The sequence below is a fragment of the Panulirus ornatus genome, chromosome 24, assembly GCF_036320965.1.
Source record: "Panulirus ornatus isolate Po-2019 chromosome 24, ASM3632096v1, whole genome shotgun sequence".
Lineage (NCBI taxonomy): Eukaryota > Metazoa > Arthropoda > Malacostraca > Decapoda > Palinuridae > Panulirus > Panulirus ornatus.
In genome coordinates, this window is record NC_092247.1 from 8,039,561 (window position 1) to 8,058,940 (window position 19,380).

The window sequence follows — 19,380 nt, forward strand, 5'->3', positions numbered from 1 at the left end:
TTGTGTATACAAGAAGATGTTTGTATACAGGTATGTGAGTATTGTGTAGTGGAGGATGTGGTGTGTGGTGGTGGTGGTGGTGGTGGTGGTGAGATGAGTTGAAGCTCGTGTGAGAGGTGAAGTGGCTGTCAGGGAGTCGTTAGGGTTACTAACAGACTGCCAGGTGGTTGTCGGTTGGGCTACACAATGTATAGTGGTTAATGGAGTCACTGTGTAGTGATAGGCACAGGGCTAACGTGTGCTAGTGGTTGTAGCTTGTTTGTGTGGGTGGTCGGCTACTCCTCTGTAATGGCGAACTGGGCTGTTGTGTCGTTCTGGTTAGAATTCATGTGAGGTGATCTGTGGCGTTCGTTTGTGGTGATGAATGGCCACGGTGTGGTTTGGTGGGGCGGTTGGCTGCTGCTTAGTGATGCGGGTTGATTTCTTTAAGTGATTTTACGCATAAGGTTGTTGTGATGGAAGGCTGGAGAGTGATCACGAATGGCACTGATGTGTAGTGATGAGTGGGGGCTGTGTGGTGATGTGTGGATAACGTATGGTGACGGGTGTCTTCCGTGTGGTGATGACTGGGGATGTGTGTTGATGGTGTGAGTAAAGATAGGTCACAGTTGCCCTAGAAATAACTAACAGTCCATTCATGTAAAACCACCATCTGAACTCCCAGAGACTTGCGTAGCTTCACCCGAGTTACGATTAACATTGAGTACCCATCATGTCTTACCTCTTGATTCCTTGTCAGAGAAGGTCGTATCCTGCAGCAGAGAAATATTTTTGCCTGGAATAGGGAAGGATGACAACAGATTCAGTCGAACTGTTTAATTCGTGGACGAAGTTGACTCCGGTCACGTCTCGTCGGGATGATTAAAGTTTGAGGGCCTCGTAAGGAAGTGATTACGTCGGACCTGTGTATACTTCTGAATTTGTGAAATACTCTTGTCGTCCAGCGTTCATAACGGTGATGGTGACCCTCCTCCATACCCTAATGTTCGGGAACAATAGGGGGACTCGATTCTCTTTAACACGACGGTAAGATGCCATGTGCATGGTGGCCTAACCTTAGACGTAGCCCTCAAGAGTCAGGTCATAGTCTAAGCCAGTCACACAAGAGTAGCACCATCATGCTCAAGGGTCGTACCATTGTGTTTAACGGTCGTACTATCGTGCTCAAGGGTCGTACCATTGTCATTAAGGGTCGTACCATCATGCTCAAGGGTAGTAATATTGTGCTCAATAATGTTCGTACTCAAATGTTTTAACGTGTTCTGTGAGTCTTCTCGTGTTTGCATCTGCGAGCATACAATGGACGTAGATGTGTCATATGTACATGACCATAGTGGCATGGGTTTTCCCTGATCATGCCCAGAATGGCTGATCTTTGATCAGTAGCAGGACCTCCTTGCTTATTATGTCTTGAACGTGGGACGGATGTCCCTGTGTGTGATCTCCTTCGAGGGTTTATGTGCTCCTGACATGTGTCAGTACCAGCGCTTCTTCGCTGATTGTGACTTGTTCTGTTATTTCAACTCTTTCACTGTAGACCCTTATCTTCTTATCTGTTAGCTAGTATATATATATATATATATATATATATATATATATATATATATATATATATATATATATATATATATATATATATATATATATATATATATATATATATATATATATATATATATATATACATATATATATATATATATATATATATATATATATATATATATATATATATATATATATATATATATATATATATGTATATATATATATATATATCCTTATTTGTTCAATATTGTAATGATTTTCTTGCCTGAGTTTCTGTGAAGAGAGCTTCCATTCGCTGGGGCTTAGTCTCGGGTATTGGGTCTGATTTTCTACACTGAAGAAGCTTTTGAAAAAAGTTATGATGATGTTTACAGTTCCCTTTCATGCTTCCCGTTTTCGTTTTCTACAAGCAGAACTTCTTTTGATGTTGTGAATGACTTCCAACCATCTTCCGTTCCTGTTTCTTTTCCTTCATCTAATGTTCATCTTTTTACCATTTTCCTTTTTTTTTTTTAATCTTACTGCTCACTTGTCTCATTTCCTCTTTTTCGTTAGTGCTCTCATAGACTCTCCTCCTTACTTATTTCTCTTTGTATTGATTTCATATTTCAGTTCTTTTGCTCTTGGCCTCGTTTTTTTTTCTTTTCTTTGTGTCCAAGTCTTTATTGCTGACGATGTTTTGGCAGACTTCTTTCTTCGTGGAATAATATGACATCCAAATAATCTCTAAGTAAAGTTTCAACGTTTTTTGATCCCTCTCTTTCACACACTGGTTCATTCTGTTGCGTTCGATACCTGCCTCAGTCTTTTGGTTCTGAAAGTTGTTTGTGTTAGTTGCTTTCGAGTGCTGGTTTAGTCTTTGGGTTTTGATGGCTGCTTCTGTTTTCGCTTTTGGTTTCTGGTTCAGGCTTTTGGTTCTGACATTTGTTGTAAGATGTCGTTTTTGATAGTTGGCGAGTCTTTCGGTTTTTCAATCTGTTGGTCCTTATAACTGGTTTCATCTTCGGGTCTTGGTGATTGTTTCAATCATTTGCTTTTAGTTCGTTACCAGTGACGAAGAAGAAGAAGAAGAAGAAGAAGAAGAAGAAGAAGAAGAAGAAGAAGAAGAAGAAGAAGAAGAAGAAGAAGAAGACGAAGAAGAAGAAGGAGGAGGAGGAGGAGGAGGAGGAGGAGGAGGAGGAGGAGGAGGAGAAGAAGAAGGAGAAGAAGAAGAAGCCAAGATCACAATCTTTTTCTTACATTTATTGAAATGTTGTGCGTCACAAGTGTGTCTCATTCACCATCCTGCTTCCGAGCGTGAGAGAGCGTGTGGTCTGAATGTGCTGCTGTCAGCTGGGACGGTCAGAATGACTCGCCGCAGGCTAACACCCGACACTAGAACCCGGGAGAGGAGATTGAAATAGGCCTATAGGCCCATATTAGGCGTCTAATCTCGCTCATCCTTCAGGTTCACCTATTTGCCGAATTAATCCAGTTTGTTTCTAAAGCGTTTAAGTGGACTAACACGAGTGATATGCTCCTGGTTGTGTGTGTCTCTGTGTGTTGTTGATGTGTCTATAGTTATAAGTTATGGATATTAGTTATTCTGATCATCGCGTCAACAAAGTCTTATAAAATGGCATGTGGACAGACTATTACAAGAATATTTTTGATTATGAAGATTGGGGAGTAAAAGTGATGAATCTAAAGACTTATCTCTACTTTGGAATCTTCGGAAGGGTAGAACTTGTTCAGCCTCTTGAGCTTGAAGGAACGACCCTTGATCACGACTCTTAGGTACAATGACTTAGCTCTTGATCTTGACACACTATGGGTTACGTCCAAGACCAGGCCATCATACCCAAGGGTCGTTCGGTTGTTTCTCAAGGATCATATCATTTTGCTCAAGGGTAGTAACGACCTTCCGCGTCATACAACCATGTAGAGGGGTCGTTTCAGGACGTGCTCAAGGGTCGTATCGTCGTGCTGAAGGAGGTAACGCAGGAGTGAACTCCGCCCCTGAGCGCTGGGACGCCCACAGTCTTGAGAATAGAGAGATGGGTGGGCGGTCAGCGTGCCTAGCGCTCTCCCACCCACAGAAGAACGTGTGGTTGTAGAGTGACAGTCGTAGCATGGCCAGACGTAACGCGATCGCTCGTCGCATCACGGGTAGGTAGACGTAACGCGACTAGTCTGTGAAAAGAAGCAGAGGCACTCTGCAGATCTCATGTCTGCAGCATAGTCTTGCGTTTCTTAATTGCTACACACACACAGAAAAAAGGGAGAAAACATGTATAGTCCCTTCGCTGCCCCCGTCATCATGAGGGAAATTTCGTCTCACCTGACGTTCAGATGATGAGTGAAGATCACAGTATTTCCACTGGAGTATGATGAGAAAGAACGGAAAGTGGAGTGCGAGTTGGTGTGTGAGGCGAGGCAGCGCGCCGAGGCCGGAGCCGGTGGGGGAGTGAGTGCGTTGAGACGCATGTCAGGCCGCCCGCACCCGGCCCGCCGCCCTACCCCAGGCCGCGCGAGCTCAGTCAGTGTCCCCTGTGCTGCCGTACCAGCAGGTGCTTTGTGACTTTCCGTGGTGCTTGGTCGCCGCCCCCACGCCCACCCAGCCGCCCGCGCGCCCAGTCCATGCGGTAAGCCATGGCTAGCGCCAAGTCCGGCGTGCACGTCCTGAAGCTCAAGCATATCACCGTACCAAAACGACTACAGGATGGAGACAAGTTCGTCAAATGGGATGAGGTGAGTAACGGAGCTCTCGCCGCCGCCGCCGCCACCACCACCTCCTCCGACTTCTCGCCCTTAACATTAGCTTGCCCTGGCCACGTTATGATCTCCCTCCTTACCTTATGAGCCTTTTACCCTCCTCTGACGACTCTCTTCAACTGCCCGTGGACGGACGCACCCACTGGGCAAGTGTCTCACACTCGCCTCTCCTTTGTCCCGTCCGCATCTGTGTGCAGTCTCACCCAAGATGCTGTGTCAGACAACAGTGCCTCTTTGTAGAAAAGTAGATGTGTGTGCAAAATCACTGGAGACGTGTACGATATGGCATGTGTTGCGAGTGATTGGCCAAAATACGCGCAGTAAATGTTAGCCCGAGTGACCCCATGTCTCGCCGACGTAAACATTCGGCCGCTCTCGACGGGTAGAATAATAATAAAAAATGTGCTGATGCTGTTAGGCTGAGGTAGTTAGTGATGACGAGGCAGTGAAAGTGACTAGGGGACGATGGTAAAACGTGGAGGGCGGCACTGGGTGAAGCAATGGTGTAGACGCAAGAACAAGGTGGGGAGTTTCCTCAGTAATGACCTTGATAGCTTGTTGATACACCAGTTGCAGAAGTAAGAGGCGCTTCACACGCCACCCATCTTCTTCCTTGTATTGTTTACTATTGACGCTGCTGCTCCTCCCTCCTCACTGCCATCCACACACACTTGCGTCCTCCTCCCCTTCACACATGCTCCTTCCTGTGTATCACGTCTGCATGTAGAGTCTTCCTCCTTCTGCACCTGTTACGGTACCCCCATCTTGCCCGTCCGTGGCACTGGCTCCCCGCTCACCCACCTCCCCCTTCCTCCACCTCCTCCTCCTCCTCCTCCTCCCCACTTGTACTAACCACCACTATACCCGATGCCTTCCCCGTCCTCCTCGTGTCTGCCTGCCAGTACATCATCCAGTGCCTCGTTGTATGAACTTCCATGCAGTTTGTCTTTCCTGTACCAGCTTTTCTGCACGCGCTACCTTTGTTTGTACCCGATCTGCTACACCCAATACTTCCCTGTAGCAGACCCCATTATACCTAGCTCTTCCTAGTACCAGCCCGTAGTACACATATTACCATTCCTCCACCTGATGCAACTCAGTTTTCCCCTACTACTCTCAGTCCCTCATAGCAGTGATTCACACTGCGCATTACCTCCCTTAAGCTGTCATTAAACCCATTACCTCCTAATTATAGTCTCCTGATTGCACCTAGTACTTACTACTTCCTTCTTCATTACTTTTCATCCTTAAGCTCAGTACAGATTCCTCTTTCCCAGAAGCAGCCCGTCGTTGATGCCCTCCTGAAATCAGGATCAGTCCCCCCCCCATATACCACTGGTTCCCGTAAAACGGTGTGACCAATTCCTCCTAGAAGCAGCAACCAGTACTCCTCTTGTTGGCCTTGTGGAGTACTGGGGCCCCTCTAAGTAGCCCTTCCTTCTGTGGGTGGAGCATCTGGTTGTGTCTCCCTCCTAAGTCTCGTGTTACCGAGTTATGCTCCCATCTCTCTCTCTCTCCTCCCCGCTCTGTTCTGGTGAGTGTTACACGACCACCCCTATGGTCTAGTAACGGGTGGTACTTCTTACACACTCTCATACTTAATAGCGCTCCTATTACCTCCCTCCCTCTCTCAAACTCGCCAGCCCTCTCCTCCTGGTCACTGGCCATCGACAAAATCTTCACCTTACTACCAAGCTCTTTTTCCTCCTTAGTACGCATGTCTGGTAATGCTGGTAACCAGTACGCCCAGGGCTTTCAACCATGAAGGATAGCCTTGACCTTATTGTCCCTCCACATGGCCTCCTCTCCCCGCATTACTCATTGTTTACTCAGATATTATCCTCTATATTACACGCTCGATGAGTCTCCCATGTCTTGGAAGGATCATTGCTTGGACATTACTACCTGTTTCTCCAAATACTGGGTTCAATATGGGTGTTTAGAAGCCCGTCTTTTACTCCCTCCAGCATGAGTTGCAACTTGAAGCTGCAAGCCAGCTAGGCAGCAGCAGAAGCAACACCACCACTCACCGAGCCTCGCCCTTGAGTACACTCTTTGTTCCTCACATGTAGTGAAGCACTTGTTGGTCCACTGCTAACATCCCAGAGATAATCTCTGTTTGGTCAAAGTTGCACTTGTATTCTAACCAAATAATCCCATAGGATGAGTGGCCAAATCCCCCACGTTAGTATTTTATGTAATGTGCTCATAAACGATGGTGTCGGCTGTTTTGATTTACAGAAATGTCGGTTGGTACTAAAGAAACCGTTCGAGACAAAAACTGTGGTGACATTTGAGGGTTGTGAAGCCCCCTGGTAAAACATGATTCACACATTATCACAATGGAACGTCATCCTCCGCTTCTGCCTGAACAGCTATTCCTGTTTTTTCTTTCTTCTTCGTGTTGACACTGCCAGGGAGAGGGGGTTGACTGATGGTTACATCACTGTCGTTGGTAAGTGGCGCTGATAGCCTAGACCTCTTCCAGAGAGCCTGCCATCGCTTATAACGCTGCCCAATGACCGTAGGGGAGATGATTGGTTGGTTGGTTGGTTATTTTCGGCTTACAGACCGTCACGGTCTTCGAAGTCGTCAACGCTGTGTTATAGCCACCAGTTGAATAATCTTTAAACACTCTCGCGGTAATGCCGCACACATTCTTACTGTTTATGGTCGCTGTGACAGCGGTTCGACTCCCGAGGAATCATCCTTCCCACTGGCTGAGTACCCCTAGCACTGACTGCCATTTGCCTCAGCCTGTATAATTGCATACGATCATTATAAGTCATTGAGTATGGTTTATGTCACTCGTGCGATTCGTCATAAATGCTTGGCAATATATAACTCTCTAACCATCACCAGTGTTGATGATGGATACACTCCGGCAGTGCTGACTGTATAGCTTAGCCTCCCATGTAGTTCTGGCGGAATGTCAACGCGTGTTCATCACGTTCGTTTATTGACTTGGTTTTTTCTTAAAATATTAGAGCAAGTTCAGATTTGGCGACGAAACGTAAGTTTTATATATATATATATATATATATATATATATATATATATATATATATATATATATATATATATATATATATATACAGTCTTTGGGTTTCGTGGTTTACCGTCATATTTGATTACCATCAGATTTTGGTGAAGGTTAACACTAGAAATTGCTTGTGGTGGCAAAAGTACCCATGGACTGAAGAGTGTCATGTGACTATGTGTATATTGTGAATTATATGTGTACCATGCTATATATATATATATATATATATATATATATATATATATATATATATATATATATATATATATATATATATATGGCCAGTAGGTGGAAAGGGAGTGAAATTTTCCATATCGTTCACCTAAATTCACCATTTATTTTTGGTGGGACATGGTAGAAGGGAGGCCTGTGAACCTCTGTATTGATGTATGACTGTATGATACCTATTTTGCCTTCCACTTTACTCGTTTTTATTTCTTTATGGGCATAACTGTATGTCATCTTCACTGTAAATATATGAGATATTGTTATGAAGTTGAGGAACCCACTAACACTTGAGCTAAACACTTCGTATGATTAACTTATATATATATATATATATATATATATATATATATATATATATATATATATATATATATATATATATATATATATATATATATATATATATATGTATGTATATATATATATATATATATATATATATATATATATATATATATATATATATATATATATATATATATATATATATAATATTTTGTTTTAATGCCTGTGTCTTAATGAATAGATACTTGCAGTTACTTTGAAGTCCTTAGTATGTGGTGGTCTGGAACCCTTATGCAGGACGGTACGACCCATGCGTATGATATATTTGAGTACGACGACCTTTGAGTATATTGACCTTACGCCTTTAACCTGACTCTGAAGGGTTATAGGTCACAGGCCTGGTCATTATATTTAAGGGTTGTACCGCACTGCTCAAATGAAGTACCTTTGTGTTCAAGGGTCGTACCGTCGCATTTACGAGCCGTGCTATGATGGTCTAGGAATTATCTTTACCTCCAGAAGGTGTTATAACTTGCCCTTGACGGCCTTGGTGACCTTGGCGGGGAGTGGATAGGCCTAAATCCCCAAAAACAAACAATCGACCTTGTGCAAGGGTCGCGCACTGGCCAAAAGGGGTTAACAACATCAATGTGTGCTGGAAGGTCGAATTTGAACCTATTAATTATGTTGGCCACATGAAAGTTACAATGTATGTTTGAAGAATAGTCGCATTAATGGACAAGACTTCAGCATTAACGGAGAAGTCCTAAAACAATGAAAGAGTTCAGCATTAATGGAGACGATCTCGGCATTAATGAAGAAGGCTTCAGAATTCAAAGAGAACACCTCAGGATTAATAGAGATGACTCTAGCATTAATGGAAAATATATCAGCATGAATAGAGAAGACTTCAGCATTAATGGAGAAGACCTCAGCATTAATGGAGAAGACCTCAGCATTAATGGAGAAGACCTCAGCATTAATAGAGAAGACCTCAGCATTAATGGAGAAGACCTCAGCATTAATGGAGAAGACCTCAGCATTAATGGAGAAGACCTCAGCATTAATAGAGAAGACCTCAGCATTAATGGAGAAGACCTCAGCATTAATGGAGAAGGCTTCAGCATTAATGGAGAAGACCTCAGCATTACTGGAGTCGGGTGAACGTTGCAGGTTAACGTGTCCTTATCCGGCGGTGTGCGCGTCTCGGGAGCCTTATCACCTCACAGGCTGTGCGATATTGATTTCGAATTCCAAACTGCTCTCTCCGGTGACAGCATGGCTCTCCGGATGTGACCAGAAGTACGATTTATGGTGGTCCTCGATACCCGGGTGAAGACCCCACTGATGGTGACCAATTATGTTTAATTTTCTCTTGGGTGGAATGTTTGATAAACAGTGTAATGATGAGGAACGAGGAAAGCCCATCCATTCCTCACCTCACACTCACTCCCCCCCCCCTCTCTTCTTCCTCCTCCTCCTCCGCCTCCTCCAGCAGTCTCCCCCTCTAGCCGGAGTATTGATGGACGCGCCCCACGCACTCCAAGGTCAGGTCTGGTCCTCGCCGCCTGCCACCGCCGCTGCCGCCTCCCGCTGCTGCTTCTGCTGCCGCCCCGACTCTCCTGCTGGGGAGGAGGTCTTCAGGAACTGGGTTATGAGTGCCAGTGTGGCTCTCGGTCCTGCCGTTGATGTGATGGCGAACGCGGTGTTTGTTTGCGTCGTTGTCGAAGGGTGACGGCGGAGCTGTGGGGCATCTGCGTGATTATTCCTTCAGATACATTTGGGTGTTTGGCGGGAAAGGATTGCTACCTGACTGGAAGGGTGATACTCGTCCAGCACCTGATATGACGGGAGTGGAGGGTAGAGGTGACATAACAGGAGTGACAGGTAGAAATGACTGGCCCTCCAGCCTCTGACATGACAGAAGTGTACATAATGGTACGTGTTGTACCCGACATGATGCATACATTGGTCACACGTACATGTCTTAATTTAACCCAAAAAATTCGTATGCAGATGATTGTATTTGATTTGTCTTACATGTGTTATGAATTATTGTTCTCTGTTGTAGATGTTATACTGCCCGAATTAATAAATGGACTTGGCATAGATAAGATTTATCATTTACTTTGAGATCATGACAGATTTTGCCATATAACACTATCACTGACACGAAAGTTTTACTGTTGTTTGTATATATATATATATATATATATATATATATATATATATATATATATATATATATTCGTGTACGTATGGTGGTAGAAGCCACAAAAGAAACATAGATAAATTTCTATTGTTATGCTAATATACGTAAGGATCTTTGCTAAGTTTTTTATTGCTTGAATTACTGAACGTGACGATACGACCTTTGAACGCGACAATACGAGCCTTGAGCGCGACGATACGAGCCTTGAGCGCGACGATACGAGCCTTGAGCGCGACGATACGAGCCTTGAGCACGACGATACGAGCCTTGAGCGCAACGATACGAGCCTTGAGCACGACGATACGAGCCTTGAGCACGACGGTACGATCCTTGGGTACGACGATACGACCTTTGAGCGCGACGATACGATCCTTGAGCACGACGGTACGATCCTTGGGTATGATGTTCTGGCCTGTAACCTGATCGTGGAATGCCACGTCAGAGGTTATACTGAAGGATCATATCGTGATACGTAAGCGTTTCCACAGTAGTGCTCAAGGGCTGCACAACAGTGCTCAAGGTTCGCACTGCCGCCCCTAAGGTTTTGCACAGTCGTGCTCGGGGGATGTTAAACATCCTGACCTTTACATACCTGTTGATGATATACAGATCCTTTCCCAGGCCTGAGGGGAACTCGCCACCTGTTAATTAGAATCGTCGTTCACAGCTTTCACACGCATGCGTATTTACCTTGCCCACAGTAACGGTTTATGGATCATGTGGTTTACCTAGAGTGCCTTCGTAGTGCGGGGTCAGGTCAGGAGGTGATGTTACTATCCTGGCCAGAGGCTACCACAAGTGGTATGAAGAAAATTGGACGTAAACGAATGGAAATGATAATCATTATTGAATCGTAACGGTAGAGACTTGTACCGTAGGAGGGTATGCAGGATTCGCCTCTGTTAATGTGCAGCGTTTGTGAGAGTTGATAGACCTATGTCGATAATACATTTCAGAATAATGTCCCATAGGTATCTGGACACCTGTCAGGGTAGCGGGTTGTGCCATCGTCCTATAAAGCCATCACAGGAGCGTGTCACATTCCGCAGCACGCTGGCAAGACCAGGATTACCTCAATGGAAATCACAGGAGCCTCCACCTCATACGCCACAGCACGGAACATGTCACAGAAGCTGACAGACATCGGCCACCGCAGCAGACACCAGTGCGCGCGCACCCTGCTGGCTCCCCAGGTCCCCCCGGGAAGTAAACACGACCCGCCTCCGTGACGTATCACTTACACTCGCCGTCCACTGCACTGTCCATCCTGGGAACTGGAGTGCGCTGCTTGTTGATGGCTCTCGTTACTGGACGGGAAGAACTTTACTCAGGCGGGATCTAGGGACATAGATCTGTTGATGGGCCTCGTTACTAGATGGGGAAGACCTTACTATTGTGGGACCTAGGGACTCTGGGAAATATGACAAGGGATCAAAACTTGATTTAACGGGCCAGTGGGCAATATTATGAGATCAAGTGTGTTGCAGATACGTAATTGTAGTAGTGTGAGGGTTTGGTGGTTGATGTACAAAAGTATGATTCCTGACTAATGTACAACTACTGGGTGCCGAAAGTTGAGATTTACAATATTATTAAGGGATGACAATTAACTGTCCAATATTATTAAGGGTTGACAGCTAGATGTTCAACACATGTACGTCAGGTCTGAGCGCAGACAGTTAGATGTACAGCGGTATTGATTGCTGACACAGATGGACATTACTGAGTGCTGACAGTCAGCTATGCAGTCGCGATAAGCGCTATGTACAACGGTACTGAGTGTTGACAGATGTACAACAGTACTGAGTACTTTGGGTGCATTTTCCATGGAAAATCTGTAATGGATATGAGCGGGTACTAACAGATACAGAGGACGATGTATACCATGGACCCCGTGCATTTAACCTGGCTGACCTTAAAGAGAGTAGCTTGCCAGTCAATTAAGAAGCCCTACCCCATTCATTCTGTACTCTTTTTATCACATGGAGCAGCGATGGTGTCCCTGACGGCAAGTTACACAGAAACACACGCGAGTTGGTGTCGAGATAAGCTAAGGTGTCGCTCGTCTGCTGGGGTAGATGTGTAGGGTATCCTGTGTAGGAGATAAGTGGTCGTTGTGCTGTGCGTATGTGTGGTAGGATATGTTTACTATTTATGTATTACGGGGGAGAGAGTTTTACGCTCGTGTTGCCCCGTTTCTTAACTTATTGTGTGTATATACACACGCATGTACGCCGGCTTAGGTTTGGTGTGTGTGTGTGTGTGTGTGTGTGTGTGTGTGTGTGTGTGTGAGGGGGTGGAGGTAGAGTATGTCTAGTATTTAACGGGTCGTTAATATGATATACAAGAAATGTGTATCCAGCGGTGTAGGCCAGTGTATTGCCTCTCGTGGTAGTGTGAACTCTGATGAGAAAAAGCACTTTTATACCAACATTCATTTACTGATCGTTTGGAAGAAGCGATGCACAACTTTGTGTACTCATTACATAATGTACAGTTGTATATATAGGATCGTATATGCGTTCACGAGTGCGTCAGGATGGTTTAATGTGTTTATGAATGTGGCGTTAATTGAGAGAGAGAAGTGAGTGTGTGATAGCGATGTATTGCTTGAACCAGGATGGTAGAGACTGGAGGTGCCTCAGCTGTTGTTTGCAGATGATGCTGTGCCATTAACTGTGTTAGAGAAGGAATGGGATAGAGTGGTGGTAAGTCGCTTTGACGGCATATGTAAGAGGAGGAGGAGGAGGATGAGGATGGAAACATGAGAGTACAAGGGTAAGGCTGTTGGTAAGACTGGTTAGGTCTCTGCCGGACGCAAACCCTAGTGTGCAGGCAACCCGTCCCCACTTTACCCCTGTGATTAGGAGGAAGGGTCGTGTTTGTGAAGGAGATAGTCAACCACAGTGTAATAGCAGCGACGTTGTGTAATGGCAGGGCGGTGGAAATGAAGGACTTCAAGATCCTTTGAAAGTATTGTGATATATATATATATATATATATATATATATATATATATATATATATATATATATATAAATATATATATATATATATATATATATATATATATATATATATATATATATATATATATATATATATATATATATATTTATATAGAAGGAATTCTTGGTTAAGTGCATATTTTATGTGTTACTGAACGTCCCAATTATTAATATGAAAGACAGCAATAACAGCGTTTCTCTGTGTTTTGACATTGCATATGTTTTAATGTAGGGGCGCTGACTGCAGCACTCTCTCTCTCTCTCTCTCTCTCTCTCTCTCTCTCTCTCTCTCTCTCTCTCTCTCTCTCTCTCTCTCTCTCCGGGTCTCATATTCCTTCATATCTTTTTTTATTTTTAATATTTCACCATCTAGTGAATCTCGGGTTTGCAAAATGTTGCTGTAGCCCGTGCATGCAGTGGTGGCTCAGGGTCGGTGAAAGGCCTGTGTATTGGCAGTAGGAGGCGGAGGAGGAGGCGGCGGCGGAGGAGGAGGTGGGACATTTGGGCTATACTTTATTGTCGGTGGACTGCGTTAGTCACGGGCTCTTGTCTGGCTGATGGTCTGGGTGTGGCGGGAAACGGGCCGGGTTCAGGCCCCTGGGGTGCCTCCGGTAAATACACCAGACGCGAGCGGTGTTATCTTACTTCATGACACACACACACAATGTTTTGTTTGGTTGAGAAGGGTCGTGGTGGCTGTAGAGAGGGTCGTGATGGGTGTGGAGAGGGTCGTGACGGGTGTGGAGAGGGTCTTGATGGGTGTGGAGAGGGTCGTGATGGGTGTGAAGAGGGTTGTGATGGCTGTGAAGAGGGTCGTGATGGCTGTGAAGAGGGTCGTGATGGTTGAAGAGGGTCGTGATGGTTGAAGAGGGTCGTGGTAGCTGTGAGGAGGGTCGTAGTGGCTGTGGAGAGGGTCGTGATGGTATTAACCTTTTTTTGTCGTCCAATTGGCCGGAGTGTAGTCTAAGAGCCTATGCTGGGGGGTGGGGGGGTTCATTGTCTCCAAGGTTCGTTCGTGGAACTGCTGTATTGTTGGTGGTCAGTTTTGTATGGGGGTTGGAGGCGTCCGCTCAGTGGAGCCAGATTCATTAGAGAGAGAGAGAGAGAGAGAGAGAGAGAGAGAGAGAGAGAGAGAGAGAGAGAGAGAGAGAGAGAGAGAGGCGTACCAAATTCCCATGGAAGTTTAGCCCTTGTCCTTTTCTGTACCTTTCATACATGGTGGTAGTAATAGGAAATTAGCTAGGATCAGGAGGTTAAGGAGTGGTGGTGTCAGTGACTATTCTGAAGGACTGTGTGGTGGAGTTGCCCGCATGTCTAGCTTTATCTTTCTCCATCTGGAAATAAGTCATGTTTGCAGGTTATTACGTACCAGACCTCACAGTAATGGCCAGTGACATAATGACTCTGGTGGTGCACTACTTTGGTAATTTGGGCAGTAATTGGCCTATTTAGGTTTTGTCTTATGTAGTCGTTTTCCATGGCTACACAGATAGTGATCTAGTTAGACAATTATGTTTACGTCGAGAGCAGAAGAAATTCACATGAATGTGACATTATCGGCGTCCTTTTTTGTTATATGTTACGTCATTTGCTGCATCTGTTATGATTGACGTCACCGGTTGGATCTCGTCGACACAGTGAATTGGTTATGAGTGAAATTCACTAGCTCCCGCTGGACTCTTCTGTTTCCGTTCGCATGTAATGATTTTTATTGTGATGGAACACTCGATTTTGTGAAGGTGTAACTCAGATGTTTCCCACGACAGTAACTGCTGGACAGGCAAGGGACGTGTTGACGACCCTTGAGCACTTCGGTACGACCATTGGATGTGATGTCCTGCAGATCAAAGGGTAGCTTCTTATACCCAATTTTCGTACCGTCTTGCTGAAGGATCGTACTCCTATGCTTTAGAAACTGATCAGTCCATGTTCATTACAGAGTTATGCAGCTTCGATATATATATATATATATATATATATATATATATATATATATATATATATATATATATATATATATATATATATATTCCCCCGTGCAAAGTATCATTCAGACATGAGGAAGACGAGGAAATAAGCATGTAGTGGATCGAGTTGGTCTGGCCAGCTGTGTAAGCGGATGGAATGAGCCAAGAAAACCAAACTTCCACACTTCACTCCACACTTCACTCCACACTTCACTCCGCTTTGAGACTTTTTCTTTTTCTCTTTACATTTTTTTTTTTCTGTGGAAAGTATTTCTAGGCCTTTGCTACCGGTGCGTCGCGTCGCCAGCATTGATATATCGGTATAAGAAGAAAGTAGAGATGAAATCATACACACTGGGATGATAATTGATTAATCAATTGAGTTACTCTGGTCATCTGGCCGCATGCCATTCGTGGGCAAGACGTGGCTTGAATGTGTGTAGTTTTACAAATACGGGAGAATGTGAGGCAAGTTACAAAGGTTGGGTTGAGTGTCTCATGTATCCTGTACAGTGATACAGGCTCGGTGCAGGATGGTTCAGTTCCAAGTGATATGGACTGTAGGGGTTATAATGTAAGGCAGGTTACAGAGAAGGACTGAGGGGGCTCATTAAATACCTTCACAGGACCATGGTACATCATGTCTACCTATATTCATTTCATCCTTCATGTGATATGATTAACGTAATGAACGTAGAAATGAACACACTGTTCGTCATGTAGTACTACACCGTATTTATGATTGGTCGATGTATAACAATGCTGTCGTCTCTCTCATCATCATCCTCATCTTCAGTTCAGTAAGCATCTGTGTAATCGGTAGGATCAGCTGACTGTCTGTTTCAGAATTATGGTCGTCATTAGTATTATATGACTCGGCGGTGGTATCATTTACATAATTAATCCTGAGCAAGATCGTCCTAATTATTTTGGAAATATCGGAAAAAAAATTAATTGCTTGATGAATCTGTTGGATGGATTGGTATCAAGGCTTCGTCGGGTGTGGATGACGAGGTGTTCAGGTTGTTCCAGTGAACAAGCTGTTCATCGTTCATCACCAGACATTTTGTCTGAGGCTGGATTACAGGGAAAGAAGGAAGGGGGTGGGTGGCAGGCTGGGGAACTGGTGCTGGGGTGTGGATGATAACAAAGTTTATAATCCTTCTGACTTCTCTGATCCATTACCTGTACCTCATCCTTCCTTTCCCACGCCCCTGCCCATCCTCCACGCCCGTGGCACCTTACCTGCGTCTGTGGCCGCCAGCAGGACTCACCAGTGTTGTGGCGGTTGGCTTGGCTTGGCTGAAGATGTGCAACTTCTTATCCAGACCTTATAGACCAATGTTTATGTTGGTGTGAGGGGTTACGTGTGCCACTTTGTTCTAGTGTTAGTTCGCTCCTGTGTCACTGTGTCTTCATGTATATCCCGTTGTACTAAAGATCCCATGTGTCCATACATGTGTGAAGCATCACATGGGTATGTTCTTGTGACAGTGGTGTCCATTGTTAAGTTCATGTGTATGCATGTGTCCACATGCATATCCTTCGTCAGCGTGTCTGTGTGTCGGTATACCCGTGTGTATGTGGACACATTATATAAGTATACCCACATATTTTGTTTTTGTCATTTTCTGGGGCTTTTTTTTACAGATGTTTTTCATAGCGCGGTTAAAAGTTTTATCATCTCTTGGCTATTTAGGTTTTCGATAAGGATTCTGGCCGGGTTACCTTGAGAGGATGTCAGTGTTTGGATTATCAAGTTAATGTTTATTATTTCGCAGAATCCCTGTTGAACTCAGTGGGTCTGTGTATTCCTTTCTTCTTCTTCTTCTTCTTCTTCTTCTTCTTCTTCTTCTTCTTCTTCTTCTTCTTCTGCTTCTTCTTCTTCTTCTTCAGGAGTCTGGACAGCTCCTCGACTCACTCCTCCTTGTTTTCCTCCCCTCCTCTCCTCCGGCGAGGGAGCTGGTCGTCTCCATACCCCGCCAGTGTCAGCCAACCTTGACAATCAATGTGGCTATAAGAAATATCAAAGGTCACTTGTCCTCGTAAACGACGTCGTCGGGCTTCCATCCAAGCCTGAAGGAGGGACTTTCAGGTCCTCCCATTTCCCACACACACACGCCACCCGTGCCATAGCAGCCTCTCTTACCTCCCTTCACCCTTCACTAGAGAAGGGGAAACAAGGAGCAAATCGACTTTTACGTAGCTGTTAACTTAGGGAATGGCTTGAAGTAAGGGCACTTGGAGCTCACCAGCGACCAGCAGTGACGACAGATATTTCCAGCTGGATTTTGTGTTTGACAGTTTGATCATAACAGAAACTGGGTCGTTTTGGTTTTCCTGGATGCCGGTGTCTTAAGGTGGAATGTTGATACGAGGGGCGGCCTTACACACATCCTCCGCTATGGTACATTGCTTGGTAGCATCCACGTTAATGAGAATCTTGTGTTGTTATGTGACAGAGACACCAAATACAGTTATTCAAAAGTCTGTCACAAGAGCCGTAGCGATTGTTTGTTGATGTTTAAGCGCAGCGTGATAGGAAATCGGCAAGGGGTGAGGAGTGTAGCTTTGAGGAGATGACGAGACGAATGATTGAGAGGTTTTCTAGATGATCACAAGATGAGTAACAGTGGAATGTTTGTGAGAGCAGAGTACGCTGAAACAAGCGGTGACCCGCTCGTGTTAGCAGCCCTGCTCCATGGCAAAGCCTTGTCGCAGATACTTTCTCTCTCTCTCTCTCTCTCTCTCTCTCTCTCTCTCTCTCTCTCTCTCTCTCTCTGGTCTCGGTGCTAGGGGTTCTTACTGTGGGCCAAGAAAGAAAAAGAACCATGAGTCAGGGATGTGAGGTTCAAGGGGAGAGAATAGCAGCCCCAGACTTGACCACTTTAGATGACAGAAGGTCAAGGGGAAACATGATTATCGCTTGGTTGGATGAATTGGATGTTTAGCGGTTATTTAAAAATGGCAGGAACCTCTCAGCCGGAGAAATGAAGCTTGTGAGAAAATGCTTTTGCAGTATAATAACGGATGGAAGAAGTACAGGCGGGTGGTAAAAGGTGTCATAATCGAAAAATTCAGATTGATACACGACTAGTGAAAAACATGGGGAACCACGAGTGTGGAACTCCTCCCGTTCACACAGCTTGGAAACTATGAGGAGGTATTCACACACACACACACACACACACACACACACACACACATGCAGACACAGACATTCAAAGGTTTTATGGGTAACATCAGTGCATGTTGAGTTCGCGCTGCACGTTACACTAATGATAACCAGACGAAACGCGTGAAGACCAGATCCGACAGTCGTCATATTTGTTGGCGGATGTGAGGGTTATATTGTGTTTACCTTGCTTATCCTTGTCTACCTTGGTTGTCTGCATTGTCTACCCTGGTTGTGTATGTGGTTTACTTTGGTTGTGTACGTTATCTGCCCTGGTTATGTACGTGGTTTACCCTGGTTGTGTCTGATTAAGTTACAAGCATTGTCGACAACCTTTACCTCCACAGCAGTTGGCCCAATTCCATAACTTCATGGAGGACTCATGGCTGTATACAGCTATATCAACCTGAGTCTTTGCATACTTTGTAGCACGTCCATCATCCCTACATCATCATATATTTATAGAATATCTTTCATTACCCCAACGGATAAGAAGAATACAGCAGGGGATACGGCAGATGGGTGATGATAGGGTTGTACTGTGGTGTAGTTAGGGGAAGGGGAAGTCCGAGGACCTTGAGGAGGTCCAGGTGTTCTTCATGTAATGTGTGTCATGATGCCAACGCCAACAGTGGGTCAGGCCCGCGACCCTGTGTTTGTTGTCATAGCGCCACACGTGAGGACGTCAGGTTTACGTGGACGGGGAACATCCCCTAAGAACGTGACACTCCGGAGATTTATGCCTGTCGTATTTCAGGAATGTTTAGATTGTCTGACTCTTTGTGGGATTTGTTCGTGTGGGGGATGTTTATTAGTGTTTATTTATTAGGTTGATGTGTGGTAGGCCACATGATTGGGGACTGACTCGTTTACTCTGGTTGGAATTTCATGATTGGGGGATTGACTCAATCACTTTGGTTACAGTTTCTGAAATCCTGCGAAAGAACGGGTACACTGAACCGATGACGTGTTATACTAACAACCATCCTGAACTTCAGTGTATCAACGCACTTATTAACATCAACACCACAATGATGATGTTCCTGGCTGTGCTGAAGTGATGTTGACATATTCGTATGCTGTTAGTGATGTAGATGAAGGCATGATGAGGCACTGGAGCAGTTGGTGTGATGGGACGGTGGAACTGAGAGTGTGATGCA

At 44.8% G+C, this 19,380-nt stretch overlaps 1 protein-coding gene across 1 annotated transcript in view; it reads left to right on the plus strand.

Moving 5' to 3' along the window:
- The first annotated feature begins 4,068 nt into the window (after window positions 1–4,068).
- Window positions 4,069–19,380, plus strand: part of Plc21C (Phospholipase C at 21C) — a 484,769-nt gene continuing 469,457 nt past the window's right edge. Inside the window, exon 1 of the mRNA XM_071677149.1 lies at window positions 4,069–4,278. Coding sequence (XP_071533250.1) covers window positions 4,180–4,278 — 99 coding nt within the window. The 5' untranslated portion in view covers window positions 4,069–4,179. The remainder of the gene's footprint in view (window positions 4,279–19,380) is intronic.